The sequence below is a fragment of the Nyctereutes procyonoides genome, unplaced genomic scaffold (assembly GCF_905146905.1).
Source record: "Nyctereutes procyonoides isolate TBG_1078 unplaced genomic scaffold, NYPRO_anot_genome, whole genome shotgun sequence".
NCBI classification, from domain to species: Eukaryota; Metazoa; Chordata; class Mammalia; order Carnivora; family Canidae; genus Nyctereutes; species Nyctereutes procyonoides.
The window spans coordinates 10,212,812-10,226,808 of record NW_026575134.1 but is presented as its reverse complement, the minus strand read 5'-3'; the positions used below and the strand labels follow the sequence as shown (position 1 = coordinate 10,226,808).

The 13,997-nt window shown below is 42.9% G+C and overlaps 2 protein-coding genes across 2 annotated transcripts in view; both read left to right on the top strand.

The window, feature by feature from the left end:
- POU6F2 (POU class 6 homeobox 2) overlaps nt 1–13,997 on the top strand; it is a 468,834-nt gene that overhangs the window by 294,845 nt on the left and 159,992 nt on the right.
- Nucleotides 12,091–12,409, top strand: LOC129494279 (small nuclear ribonucleoprotein G-like). The gene has a single exon (XM_055301116.1). The coding sequence runs from the start codon at nt 12,118–12,120 to the stop codon at nt 12,346–12,348; it is 231 nt and encodes a 76-aa protein (XP_055157091.1). The 5' UTR covers nt 12,091–12,117; the 3' UTR covers nt 12,349–12,409.

Sequence of the window (13,997 nt, the reverse complement as noted above, 5' to 3'; positions counted from 1 at the left end):
ATGTATGGATCTTCACACTTCTGCAAAACTAAAATACTCCCTTATTAAGAAACTAAAACCTTCTCTTTTATCATGTGAGTTAGATTTTGAAAAATATATGTATATCTTAGCCATAAAGAAATCTGCAATTATATAACATTCCCCAATAGGCCCTTGGCTCCTACAGGAGATGCAGAAGGTTCTCAATGCCATCTCAGAAACTCCATGTTCTCCCCTTTACACAGCTCCTCTGATGCCTTCCCCCACCCAGAGCCCTCCTCCCCATCCTCCTGTCTAAACCTGGGTTCAGGAAGGCATTTGTTCCCTGGGGAGAGGAAGCACGTAGCTCTGCCTTCCCAGCATGCGGCACACATTGATGCTCATAGATGCTGATTGATGGCATGAATTAGTGAATGAATGAATGAGTGACTAGGAATCAATGAGCTCCTTCTCTCACCATCATTTGTAACTGGAAGCTTCAATCTCTCCTTATTAATTGTACACCTTTGCCCTTGGTAAAAGAACTTTGGCCTCCAGAGCATCCCTGAGTGAGTCAGCTATAAAGTGAGGGGTGGGGCAGGGACCCCTTTGTATGGCTTATATGGGCACACATCTATCCTACTTACCTACAAGGTGAGTCTCTGTGCCACATTTCATAAATTGGAAGACTCTAGGGCTGTTACACAGACCAACAATTACAAAAATATTTCTAGAAGATGCCTGGGGCACGTATTGGTTGTAAGTAGAAAAATTCTTGACTCAGCAGTGAATCCAAAAGATTTTAATTATTTAGTCTTTATAACATTACTTCCTAATGATTGAGTACCACAGCATGGTCTAATCTTACCATCAAATTATAGGACAAAATCAACAAGACCACCCAAAACACAGATGGTATTATAACACCAACCGCATGTTCCATAAAATAGTGTGTCTTTCCAGACATGGTCAACTTTCTCTCAAAGGCCGTCTTCTAGCCTCTTCTTGGACACTCCTGATGATGGGGAATTTATTTCTTTGGGCAGACCACAAACTTGGAAAGTTCTCCTTTCTATTACTCTGAAATCTGTTTCCCTAAAACTTTTACGCATTGGCCCTAACTCACCCATGGTCATGAACATTTTCCAACGTGTGCCCTGAGGAAACTAATTAGTTAAGAAGTACTATTTTCTAAGAAGTAAAGAAGGAATTGTGGTCAAATAAGAATGAAAATCCTAACTTAAAAGTGGTCAAAAGGGTCTGCTTGCGTAGGGACTTCTCAGACCCTTCAATAGATTCATGGATGTTATAAATCCCCATGAGGAGTGGGTGCCAAAAGGCATTCTCATTACCATCACATCTCTTCTATGGAGCAATTCTGAAGATTAATAACTCAGCAAGCCATGTTTGCAAGTAGTTATCCAAATAAACATAGAATAAGTCTACTTTTCCTTCCACATACAGTTCTCCAAATACTACCTGAAAAAAATTGCAAAACATGTAAGTTTAAATTTCAGGCTAGGGGAAACTGACTGGCTCAGTTGGTAGCGCATGTGAGTCTTAGTCTCGGGGTCATGAGTTCAAGCCCCAGGTTGGGCGTGGAACCTAGTTAAAATTAAAAAAAAAATCTGGGCTAAATATCCTAGTTTCCTAAAGAACTGTGCCTGTGATATAAGGTTTATAGACCTCCTCTGCATCCTGGACCTTCTCTGCTAGATTCTTCTCTCAATACTATACCCTTTCTAACACACATGTTAAAGCAAAACTCCAAATTTGTAGTTGCTGCTGGCTGTGTCATTGTCCTCTTTGGCTTTAATTTCCTCATGTGCAAATGTGGAAAGTCAAAGTCTACCAACCTCACTGAGTCATTTTGAAGATTAAGTATGTTAATGTACATAAAACACTATGTCAACATCAGCTGTGTGCTGTTTTTCCATCTTCTCTAGTATTTACAGCCTATTTCCTCTTACATATGTTTTAGTCTTCCTTTTGCATTCAGATTCCAGAAGATACACACGAGAGAAAATATTGGGTCAATACTCTGATGATCTAAATCTTACCTGTCCATAGTCATTATTTGGTTCCCAAGAGCCTTGCTACTCCAGAATCACCTGGAACCTGGTTAGGAACGGAGAGTCTCAAAATGCAGTCCAGATTACTGAGTCAGGACCTGCATTTTCTTGAGATCCTCAGGTGATTTGTGGACACACGGATTGAGAAGCACTAGTCTAGACAGTGCTGAGCCTCTCCATTCCCCCACGGCACCCAGCCCAGGGCTGTGCACACAGCAGGGACCCACTGGGGATTTCTAGCGTCCGTATTTATTAACTGAAGCTGTATGAAACTTGTTCGTAGGGGAAATTGATAACTGGAAAATTCTGGAGCCAAAGGCATGTTTAGGGTAAACAGGAAGGGGCTTACCTCACAGTAATTACTATAATTTGTCTATATAAGATCCAAGAGCAGATATAGTTCTAAACACTAAGGTGATTAAACACCTAGCTTTTGCATTATCTTTTCATTTTAATTGGTTTTCATTACTTAATCTTCTTTTGATTATAATCAAACTCTAAATTGTGAGTGATAATGTCGACAATTCAGTGGACTTTATTTATCCTTAGAGGCAATAAGATGTAGTGTCATGACCATGGTCTTTGCATTAAGACAGATCTGAGGGGGGGCGGGTGGATCCCTGGGTGGCTCAGCGGTTTAGTGCCTGCCTTTGGCCCAAGATGTGATCCTAGAGTCCCAGGATCGAGTCCTGCATGGGGCTCCCTGCATGGAGCCTGTTTCTCCCTCTGCCTGTGTCTCTGCCTCTCTCTCTCTCTCTCTCTCTCTCTCTCTTTCTCTCTGTGTGTCTCTCATGAAGAAATAAATAAAATCTTAAAAAAAAAAAGACAGACCTGAGTTCAAAGCTTAGCTGCACCTCTTCTCAGCTCTTTGACACCAGGAAAATCACCCCACTACTCTGAACTTCAGCATCCTCATCTGTAACAGGGGCATAATAATGTCTATTTAATGGGGCAGAGAAGGATAAATTATTATAATGCATATAGAGCTTCTAGCATAGTGACTCACATGTAACAGGAACTCAACAGGTATCCCTTCCCTTTTCAGCACATTCCAACTTTCTCTTCATCAAAGCCATGATAAAGGGGAAAATCGAGAAGCTCTTTAGATGTACAGCCACACAATGCATTGGTTGGTAAGCCCTTGTTGAAGTGTAGATCATGAACCACCTGTCCTGCAGTGCCATAGTCATCATGGCGAGCAAGAGGATGAGTTTTTAATCCATTCTCCAGTTACCCCCAGTAGAGACCACACACTGAAAAAGCAGCTGAATCGGCCCAACATGTGGATGGGGACAACACTAGATACATGAAGGGACTATTGTGTCTGGTACAGAGAAGATGCTCAATCAGTGTTTTCAAACTTATTCATCAATTGGTCAATGAAAGTGATAGTTATATACGGTCTTAGAGGACATGTAGTCCAAGTTCCATTCAGTTCAGGTACTCTTCCATAGAGGTGGTCACCCAGTCTCTGCCCATAGGCCCAGCAGTAGGTGCTTGGGGCTTCTCAAGATAGTACATTCTATCCTTAGGGTACAATTATTAAGACTTGATCTTTATTTTGAGCCCAAAGCTCATCTTCCTTCAGCTTTCAAACATTGTTCCTGATCTTGCCTTAAACTCGAGCTACACTACCTAAATCTAATTGCTTTTCTTAGAAGAACATTTCAAAATCTGTTGATAGCATCAATATCTCCCTTTTCCATCCATATTCCCCACCCACCCCTGAGCTCCCTTCCATGTTGGCACCTTCTCCAGCTGCCTCTGGCAGACACCACTGGCAGTTCTCTCTGGCCACAGGTTGTCTATCCCCAGCATCACCCCACTCAGACTGCACTTCCCTGGGGCCACTCAGGCCCACCACCAGAAACCAGGCAGCAAGGGCCAGACAGTCTGGTGTATCCCTGACTTAGACACCATTCCAGCCTTTAATCCGCCCACCACATCACCACTTTATAGCTATGTCAAATTGTTGGGTTATAATAAACTGAAGTCTTTTGTTTGTTTCCTGTGGGCTGCTGTTAAGCTAAGTTTTCCTGCTCTTATAGGTGTAGAGCTCTTTTTCTAACCTAAAAGCAGGACTTCACATTTTTCCCATTGATGCCCACCTTAAAAACCACCAAAGTCTTTTAGCATTTTGATTCAATTGTGGAAAATATTAGCTCTCCTCTTTCACTGATAATGTCTATCAGTGATCTTGTTCCTGGCTGTTCGCAATTCCGGTGTGGCTGTTGATCATTAAACAACGTGAAAATGGCCTTTTAAAGGAAAATGTATACAGTCAGTTTTTAATACTTTTCTCCAATATCTGAATTCATGGTTTGAAATAACTGATCCTGCTTTTCATAGTCCATTCTAACAAACACCTTAGCCTCACAAGATAGAATCTAGGTCATTTACGGTTAGAGATGCTACATTGCCATTATTATTTGTAGTATGGGACAATCCTCGTGGGACTTATTATGTCATGTCTGGGCCCTGTTTCTCATAGTCACTGTCAGCGGGGTGAGCAGTGTTGCTGTTAAGGCATCTCAGCCTAACAGCATGGACTTGGCCTTCATACTGACCACTGGGAAGTCCTAGAGACTCATACAAAGAATAAGAATCCTAACAACAAAATTTAAAGCCATTTCTTTTTATTAGAAAATCCCAAATAAAACACCATCCAAAGTTAGGGGGGAAATATGACTTAAGGAAAAATATATATTTTTTAGCATAATACTCTATCCACCTTATTTTAGATCCTTTCTTGTATACATGGATTTTGAGGGGGTTTTGTGCATTTCATATTTGGGGCTGTCAGTTTCCTCTTTCATATTAGTCTCCTTGTTGGAGAATGCAGTGAATTGATCTTCACAACTCTGACCCCCTGGGGCTGCCCACCCCACGTTTCAGAATCCAAATCTCACTCCTAGGATTCTTGTGGCTGGAGCTGGTTGGCTTTCCCCTTGAGCAGCTCCCTGGGGCAGGGTAAAAGCTTGAGGTTGCCTGGGTATCTCTCTAGCAAGCCACTCCCATAGAGAATTGTATTTCTCTGAGCTCTTTGTTCTTTTGTTTGTTTGTTTTGTTTTGTTTTTTAATGTTTTTAATTTTTTTATTTGAATTCAATTAGCCAACATTTAGTACATCATTAGTTTCAGATGTAGTGTTCAATAATTTCAGTTGCGTATAACACCCAGTGTGGGCTCTTTGTTCTTATATTCCAGATTCTGAACATGGCTGGGCCACATTCCTTTTAATCAACTTCTTCAAGCTGAACCTAGGGGATGGCTTTGTGAGTGCCATTTTTCAAGGACCAAACATACTGCTACAAAATCAATAGATGCTATATTCAAAGTTAATTATCATTTCTGGTAAATTGAAATTAGCCTAGAATTTCACTGAAGGTTTTTGTTTGCTGTTCTCATTATTTTTCCTCCCTAAGGAGGTTGTCTGTTGATCATACACGGAGCCAGCCATGCCCTCTCTTTCTGGCCTCCTGAGATACTTGGCAGGACTTTCTCTGGTGACTACAGGCCCATGATCAGGAAATAGAAACAAAGCGAAACTCACTGGTCCATGTAACACTTTGGTCACACCATACAGTTGACAACCAATAGGAACAAGCTGAGCTGATGGAAAATACAAACGCTTGTAGAGAAGACCAGATGATTGGTCTAAATAATGTCACTGTTATAAAGAAAACTCTAACTTAGATTTATCAATCCACTTTGGTCCAGATCTCTGTACTAACACTATTTAGAGGCCGAGGAGATAGAAAACAAAACAGCACAGGCTTACAAAATAAGGAACCCATGGCAATTGCCTAAAGGTTCAACTCTCCACTGTTCTTTTGCTGTAGCTGTGGACATAGATTTGTGTTTCAAGAGTTAGCTGGTAACTTACAGCATTTGGCGCATTTGCGCTTAAAAATTCACAAACGAATCCCCGTCCAACTCATCAACATGCTCTTTCACTTCAGGAAACGTAAACATGAGCTAATTAAGTGAATCTTTGGGAGGTAGAATTATTTGAAAGTGTTAACCTACGTTTGACCTGCCGGGGATGACATGTCACACTCCCAGTGAAATCAATGTGTTACTCTAGGTTTTACATTATGTTGTTGTGACCGGCTGTAATTATAAGGGGAGAATTATTTTTTTTTCTTTATACACAACACGTAATGTGAGGTGACTTCCCGATCTCACAGCTCATTTTCTTTGCCTATTTATGAGATGCAAAGATATTGCCACAGTCCAATTACATTGGGTCCCGAGCTTTACACCTGCTATGATTTAATTACATTTTTGTTCAAACACTTACACCTCACGTGCGTTTGCAAATCATCCTCACTCCAGTGGCAATTTCCCAACATGGCTGTGGGAGAAAATGGCCTTTGAAATGGTGCTTTCTCTGTAGTGCTTAAGAAAGGAAGGCAGTACATGAAGAAGAACCTCAGAAGATGAGGGCCAGGCTTGAAGCACGGTTTCATTAATACTGGATGGCAGAAAAGGAGCCAAGTCCCAGATAATGAGGAAGGAGTTGCAATTTTTTTTAAAGCTATCTGGTGACAGGGAAAACAAAAATGACATTCAGCTGACGAATGAGCGGAGTTTGACCTAGCCTTTTGACCCTTGACAATCAATCTTACCTGCTACTTCATAAAGAATTATAGCTCTGCCACTCACATTTGACTCTGGATTTTTACTATTCCCTTTACCTGTTTTTTTTTTTTTTGGAATACATGGTCCAAGAAGATAAATGTTTATGTTGTATACAGCAGAGAGGAGGAAATATGGGATATTCGGAAGGGGAAAAAAAACCTGAGAAAGAGAGAAGAGAGCAACAAGACCAACAGCCATAAAATGGTTTATACATGCAATTCAGAATTGTCAGGGATATTTTTTATGGGGCTGACCAGAATAGCAACTGGAAATAACTGATGACCCCGTACACCTGGTCTAGAGGTGAGACCCGCAAGAGTCGGGGGAGATCCGAGCCCACCTGCCAACCTAGCCCGGCCCACTTCTGCTCCCCACCTCCACCGGCCCCAAAAGGCATCTAATGAATTTTGATGAATCCATCCCCTGGGTGCGGGAGGGCTCTGATTATGGTGTGTGCTGTGAAGGCTTCCGGTGCCACCGTTACAGGAAAGAAAGGGCACTGCGTCCAGGCCACTGAGCTGTTTTCATTGTGTGTTGAAGGTGCCCATACAAGCACTGAACACTTTGTGCATCGTCCCCCCACCTTGGGTCCACCAAGCGAGCGTAAATCCATAGGGCTAAAGTATCTCACTGGAGTGGGAGAGGAGACACCTTGTGAATGACATCTAAGGTCCTCTTGGGCATTCGAGGTGCCTTGCTTTTATGTATAATATGATGTGGTGTGTCTCAAGATGCTCAAACCCAGGCTTGTCAGCAGAAGTAACTTTCTGGAGCTTGCATGGTGCAGAAGCTGACTGCGGGGACTTCTCCTTGCCTTTATGGTGTTGAGATTCCTTTCCAGGGCCCTACTGGGGACTCTAGGCAAACTTGATCTCCTAGAAGCAGAAGGCAACTTTTGACCATTTAATGCATCCCGGGTCACTGAGAACTCAAGGCTGTTTTCCTCCTCTAGCCTGAGATAAGAGAGCCAGGTGGATGGTGGTGAGATGGAAGGAGTCTTCCAATAGCTCTCAAAGACAAAAATGAAATGCCAGAGTTGGTGGGGGGCGGGGGGCAGTGCATAAATTGGCTCTTTCAGTAGCAGGCCACGGAGCCTGACTCCTGTGCTCTGGCTGCCTGTGTCTCACAGGACAGAGACAGCTCCACGGCAGATATAAAGAAGCCTTGTCATTGTGTGAAAGGCCACCAGTCTGTCACTGACACCTTTCTTGGTACACGGCGTTCCACTGTGTGTCCGGCCACTCCTGGGCCATGACTGTGCCAGGCACATCTGTGCGGCCTGGTTGCTGGTCAGCTGCTCCCCGACGCCACCCTCCCTGGCCAGGAGTTCGTTACCTCCAGAACCACAGGGCTGACAAGCTGTTTATGAGGTGCTTCTGGGCTGTGTGTTCATAAAGCATCTCCCCTCAAAATAGGGTGAGCTCGTTAATGGAGGAAGTGAGGTCAGGGCTCTGGCGGTGCTAACAAGATGACAGAATTTATGAACCACTGTGGTAGAAAGATGGGGTTATCTGCAGTCTATTCATATAATAAGGCCACTGGGGGCCAGGCGTTCCTCCCCTTGAATTTGCTTTTCTTTCTTCATTCCTTTTTGTTGGCCAGCCCTCCCTTTCTGATCCTCGTAGAACATGGTTCCTCTGGACCTGCCGTGGCTGAGGTAGATGGGGGCTTCCTCCCAAGGACTGCTGGGCCTACTCTCCGGGTGACGGTGAACCGTGGAGAGTCAAGTGAGCCAAGCCTTTGGTCAGGTTTTGTGTAAAATCTAAACACGGTGTCAAGTTGGCAGCATCTTAAGACCACGTTAAAATGTTCAACTTAGCCTAAGAAACTTGTGGTAGTTTCTTTTCAAAGTCCGATGTCCAGGTGCCTGGGTACCTCTGTCGGTGCAGTGTCCGCCTTCGGCTCAGGTCCTGATCCCCAAGTCCTGGGATCAAGCCCCACATTGGGCTTCATGCTCAGTGGGGAGCCTGTTTCCCCCTCTGCCTACTGCTCCCCCTGCTTGTGCACTCTCTCTCTGTCAAATAAATAAAATCTTTATTTAAAAAAAATAAAAGTCCGATGTCCTTTTCATTCCAATGAATGGGGACATGTCTTTTTTTCATAACTCTGTGAAGTGGAGGAAATTGTCTTGTTGCTGCAGTAAAATCACCGTGACCCAAATAATCAGGGGAGATTCCATACAGCTGTACAAGTTGGACAAAATAAGAACAGAGCAAAAGATGTGGAGAGTAAAGGAGAAGAAGGAAAAATGAGAAGATAAGCGAAACCATTTCTGGTATTAAAATGAGGAGACAGTTTGCTACTAGAATTTATTAGTTGTAGAACTCATCACAGGCAAAGTTGACTAGTTACAAGGAATAAAGTATTGCCTGTTTTTATAAATTTTGAGAATTAGTTCTCATGAGATCATTTCACTGTGGGATAACCCAATATCTGCTTGGAAAACCACCACCATGATGATGGGGGCCACCGTCTTGTTTTTTACTTTGACTCAATATGACTTATTAACCAGAAAAATTAAAAGTAGTCATCTCCAGCCAAATTATTATTGTTATTTTTAAAGATTTTATTTATTTATTCATGAAAGATACACACACATACACACACACACACACACAGATAGAGAACAAGAGAGAGAGGCAGAGACACAGGCAGAGGGAGAAGCAGGCTCCATGCACGGAACCCGACGTGGGACTCGATCCCAGGTCTCCAGAATCATGCCCTGGTCCAGCCAAATTATTAATAAGATGCATCACGTATAACTTTTTTCTACTAACAGTACTTCACAGTTCATTGGGGACAAGGAAAAATAGAGTTAGATAAGAAAGACAAATAAAAACACAAGACTCTTTTCTCTGCTTATCCAAACACAAAGAGCTATGAAGTAGCAAGTGGTCTAAGTCTGTCTGACTCCCGAACAAAGTTTATGTCAACTGGATTCAAAGAAAGAAAAAAAAAATGATCTACTCTTGCATCTTATGGACTAAAAACCCTGGTTGAGGGCAGCCTGGGTGGTTCAGCAGTTTAGTGCCACCTTCAGCCCAGGACGTGATCCTGGAGTCCCGGGATCGAGTCCCCCGTCCGGCTCCCTGCATGGAGCCTGCTTCTCCCTCTGCCTGTGTCTTTGCCTCTCTCTCTGTCTCTCTCTTCTGTATATGTGTGTGTGTGTGTGTGTCTGTGTCTGTGTCTCTCATGAATAAATAAATAAAATCTTTTAAAAAATAAAAACGTTGGTTGGTTGACTAGTTGCTGTACCACTGAGGTCCACCTGATTCATGCCAGAGCTGAAGAAGGATATTGGCTGATCTTGGGAAAACCAGATCACCAACAGACTAGACCTAGAGTCTGCTTTATTCGGGTGACTGTTACTTATCCAGCCTGATCAGAGGGGCTGTGCATTGGACCTCCTCCTCCCTCCAGATTGACTCATATTTAACCTCAGGAAAGACCTTTTGTGGGATACTTGCGGGATTAACCCCAGGACATGAGAATATTCCAGAGTCAAATCTGAGACTTGGTACTGATGAGTGTTCTGCGGTGGGATCAGGGATAGGTCCAGGGAAAAAAGAGCCCTGATGTCTGGCCTCCCACACAATGCTTTCTGAGAAAGAATGGTGAACGTGTTCCCATCTGTGAGTCATGCTGCTAATTACCCTACAACCAAAAGACCTCAGTTAGGGGTTTGAATTCTTGTAGTCCTAAGCAACCTTATGCTAAGTGCTTTTATTTTATTTATTTTATTATTATTTATTATTATTTATTATTTTTTAATTTTATTTATTTATTTTATTTTATTTTATTCCCCAAAATCTTTAGTCCGAACTGTATTTTGCGCAGTGTAGCATATAGCTGCCAGATTCCTGAATCGTAAGCCTAGGGCCCTGTGCAATTGAGTTTTATAAGCAACGCAGGAAAATCTGCTTCATGCCTTTTTGGGGTTGGGGTGGGAGAGCTGTGAGGTGACAATAGGAAATTGGATACTGGGAAGAAGTGAACCCCTGGGCATTGTTGTCTTAATCAGTATCAGGAAGACCATATTCGTTAAAATGATCTCCATGATCTTTATGCCAGATGGTCTGAAATTCATCCCTTAGAAATTTCTTTCTAAGAAATAGGGGCACCTGGCTCAGTGGCTCAGTGGTTGAGTGTCTGCCTTTGGTTCAGGTCGTGATCCCAGGATCCTGGGATCAAGTCCCACATTGGGCTCCTCACAGGGAGCCTGCTTCTCCCTCTGCCTCTCTCTGTGTGTCTCTCATGAATAAATAAATAGAATCTTAAAAAAAAAAAAAGAAATTTCTTCCTATATGTTATTGTACACATTATTTCAAAACACAAGCAATATGGGACAAGTAACTTAGTTTCATTTCATGTTAATAACTATGTACTGGACACCAGTCCTGAGGATAGAAAGAGGGACCCTGGTCCCTGCCCTCACAGAGCTGATCTCACTGTTAGCCCTTCACACCTTCATGTGGATGAACCGATTACATAAATGTCTTCTGTGATGGCTTGATGAGAACAAAGTCATGTCATAGATTTAAGGAACTTGAAATCTAGAAAAGTAAGTTTACAATATTCTGTTTAGTGATTTCGGAATGGAGTCTGGCTTTCCCACATAAACTCCCGCTGAGAGCTCTTTGGATTTTTATCTTTCGTGGAAACACGAGAAAACATAAGAGTTATTTGAGGCTATAAATTAAAAGAACTCTAATTGTTTCCCCTCTATTTTCCAAACCAAACAAATTTTAAATCTTAATTTTTGTCTCCCCTGCTAACCACCCTGGAGGGCAAGATAATATGTCTTAGTCATAAATGTACTTAAATAGGCCACTGTTCTCTCCTCTCTCCCCTCCACAAATCCCATCTGTTCTCCAACATTGCAACCAAGTGCTCTTTTCAAAATGCAAATGCAAAACGCACAGGCCTGGGAATCAAATCCCAAATCCCTAAACATGGCCCCAAAGCCCCCTTCTGTAGTTCCACCCGCAGTTATGCCCACTCCTCCCTGCTCAGAGTTTTTGCAGGTGCTGTTCCCTCCACCTGGAAGCTGACTCTCCTGCCTGCATCACTCCCAGAGGAAGACAGTGTCATTTGGCATTTTTATGTGTGATTATGGGCCTGATGTGCGTTTTCCCCTCTTAAAAGTCAGAGCCTCATAGCTCTGTGACAACAGCCTCTGTCTCATTTTGTTCACTCTCCTTTCCCCAGTGCCTAGCCCATATCTGTCAATGAATGAATGAATGAATGAATGTTTAGCTCTTCGATTAAGGCTCAGTGAGTTGATCTTATGGAAGGAAGCAAGAGTTTTTAACACAATGTACTCTAAAACCCTACGGTATCTCAACAATATGTAAAGCCTTGAGAGCTTTTGATTCTAAAATAATTTTGAGGGGGAGCATGAGGGAGCCCTTTGGAGGCCTCTGTGAGCTCGCCGACTCAGCGCCATGAGCAAGGCTCACCCTCCCGAGTTGAAAAAATTTATGGACAAGAAATTATCATTGAAATTAAATGGTGGCAGACAAGCCCAAGGAATATTGCAAGGGTTCAATCCGTTCATGAATCTTGTGATAGATGAATTTGTGGAGATGGCAACTAGCAGGCAACAGAACAATATTGGAATGGTGGTAATACAAGGGAATAGCATCATCATGCTAGAAGCCTTGGAACGAGTATAAACAATGGGCATGTTCATCAGAAGAAGAAAACTGCTTCCACATGTCCCCTGTCCATAGTACCTGTTTTACTACAATAAAAAAAAAAATCAAGTCGCCCGCATTTTCATATTGAACTTTTTTGTTAAATACACTTTTATAATAGTCAAAAAATAATAAAATAATAAAATAATTTTGAAAGCCTAGATCTACTTATGCCTAGGAGAGAAATGAGCAAAATGAAAGAAAACATAATAAGGGCCAATGATGAGAGTAAAATCTCTAATTAAAAGAATGTTTAAGTTGTCTTCTTTAATGTTTGTGCTTAATAGTTTGGTAGGGTTTATTGCACACACACACACTATATAATACACACACATTCTTTCCTTGGGCCTCGTTAAGCATGGAGGTCTGGATGTTTGCCCCAGGACACCCTAACCATTACCAGCTTCCTGTTGGCATCTTACCTTCAATAAAAGACAGAAAATCACTTGAAACACACTTAACGAGTGATGTCATGAGCCACATCATGATAAGAAAAGAAAAAGTTGGTTAAGTATGTAGTTTTGCCTCCAATCGGAGTCTTAGCTGACTATTCCTAGAACCAGGAAGTAGGGGGGACTGGAAGTTCATTGCTTTAACATACATCATCATAAACCTGAATCCATTTGGGATACCCTTGTGACATCCACTTCTCCCTTTTAATTCCAGTCTTAAATAATAACAGGTGTCCTGCTGGATATTCCCACAAAACAGTGGTGAGGCTGGAGTGGTCCCCCTTGCGCGATGTCACTGTCAGCGTGGGCTGGGATCTAGCACAGTCAAATTAAGCCACCTCTCACCTGCCTCCCACGTCTGGCCTGCCAGATACTTGCAGTTTTATTTTTCATCACTTGCTTCTCGAATTTCTTTTTATCCCTTTTGAATAAACAGACAATCTTCTCTGTCAACCCTTGTGGCTCCTGCTGTATATTTTATCCATCTCGTAGAGATCTGCTTGGGTCCACTTAGAGAGGGAACCCAAATAATTAATAAATCCTGTTGCCTGAATTGTGCCCACAGCAGTGGCACATCTAAGAGACACTGAAAATAAAACTGAACCAGCTAGAAGTGTGTCGACTTCACAGCAGGCCCCACAAAGACCCTCCCTGCCCAGGGGGAAACTACTACTGGTAATGAGGGACTGGAATTAATCTGCCCTGGGCTTCATTCATAATTGAATGTTAAAACTCAGAAATTGCCAGAATTAAATACCCTGGACTTTGTTAGGTTGCGTACAACTTAAACAGAGCTGGGAGTTTCTCTCCCTCACCGGCCTTTGCTTGGTATCCCCCACTTGGGTCCTCATTCAACTCCAAAGGGCCTTTGCTGATGTCAGGGTCCCTCAGGCAGGAGAGGCTCAAGAGAATTCTAGGTGAGGGAAGCAGTGGTGAGCTACAGCTTGATTAACAGAGCACCAGGCACTTGCCCTAGGCGGCTTCCTTCAGGCCATGCTGTTTGCTGCCAGACAGCCACTGTTCTTTCATTCCCCCTGCCAGCAGGCAAAGCCTCCGCATCCTGCCTACCTTTGCTAGTCCTCCCCAAGAGGCCTCCCTGACTTCTGACTGAAGAGCCAGAGCACTGGTTTCCCTTCCCAAGGCCGGCCTAACCCGAAGCCTCTTGACCTGGGACAT

Bases quoted from the DNA above. Each gene is read 5' to 3' on its own strand.
- LOC129494279 (XM_055301116.1), top strand. From the start codon at position 12,118: ATGAGCAAGGCTCACCCTCCCGAGTTGAAAAAATTTATGGACAAGAAA.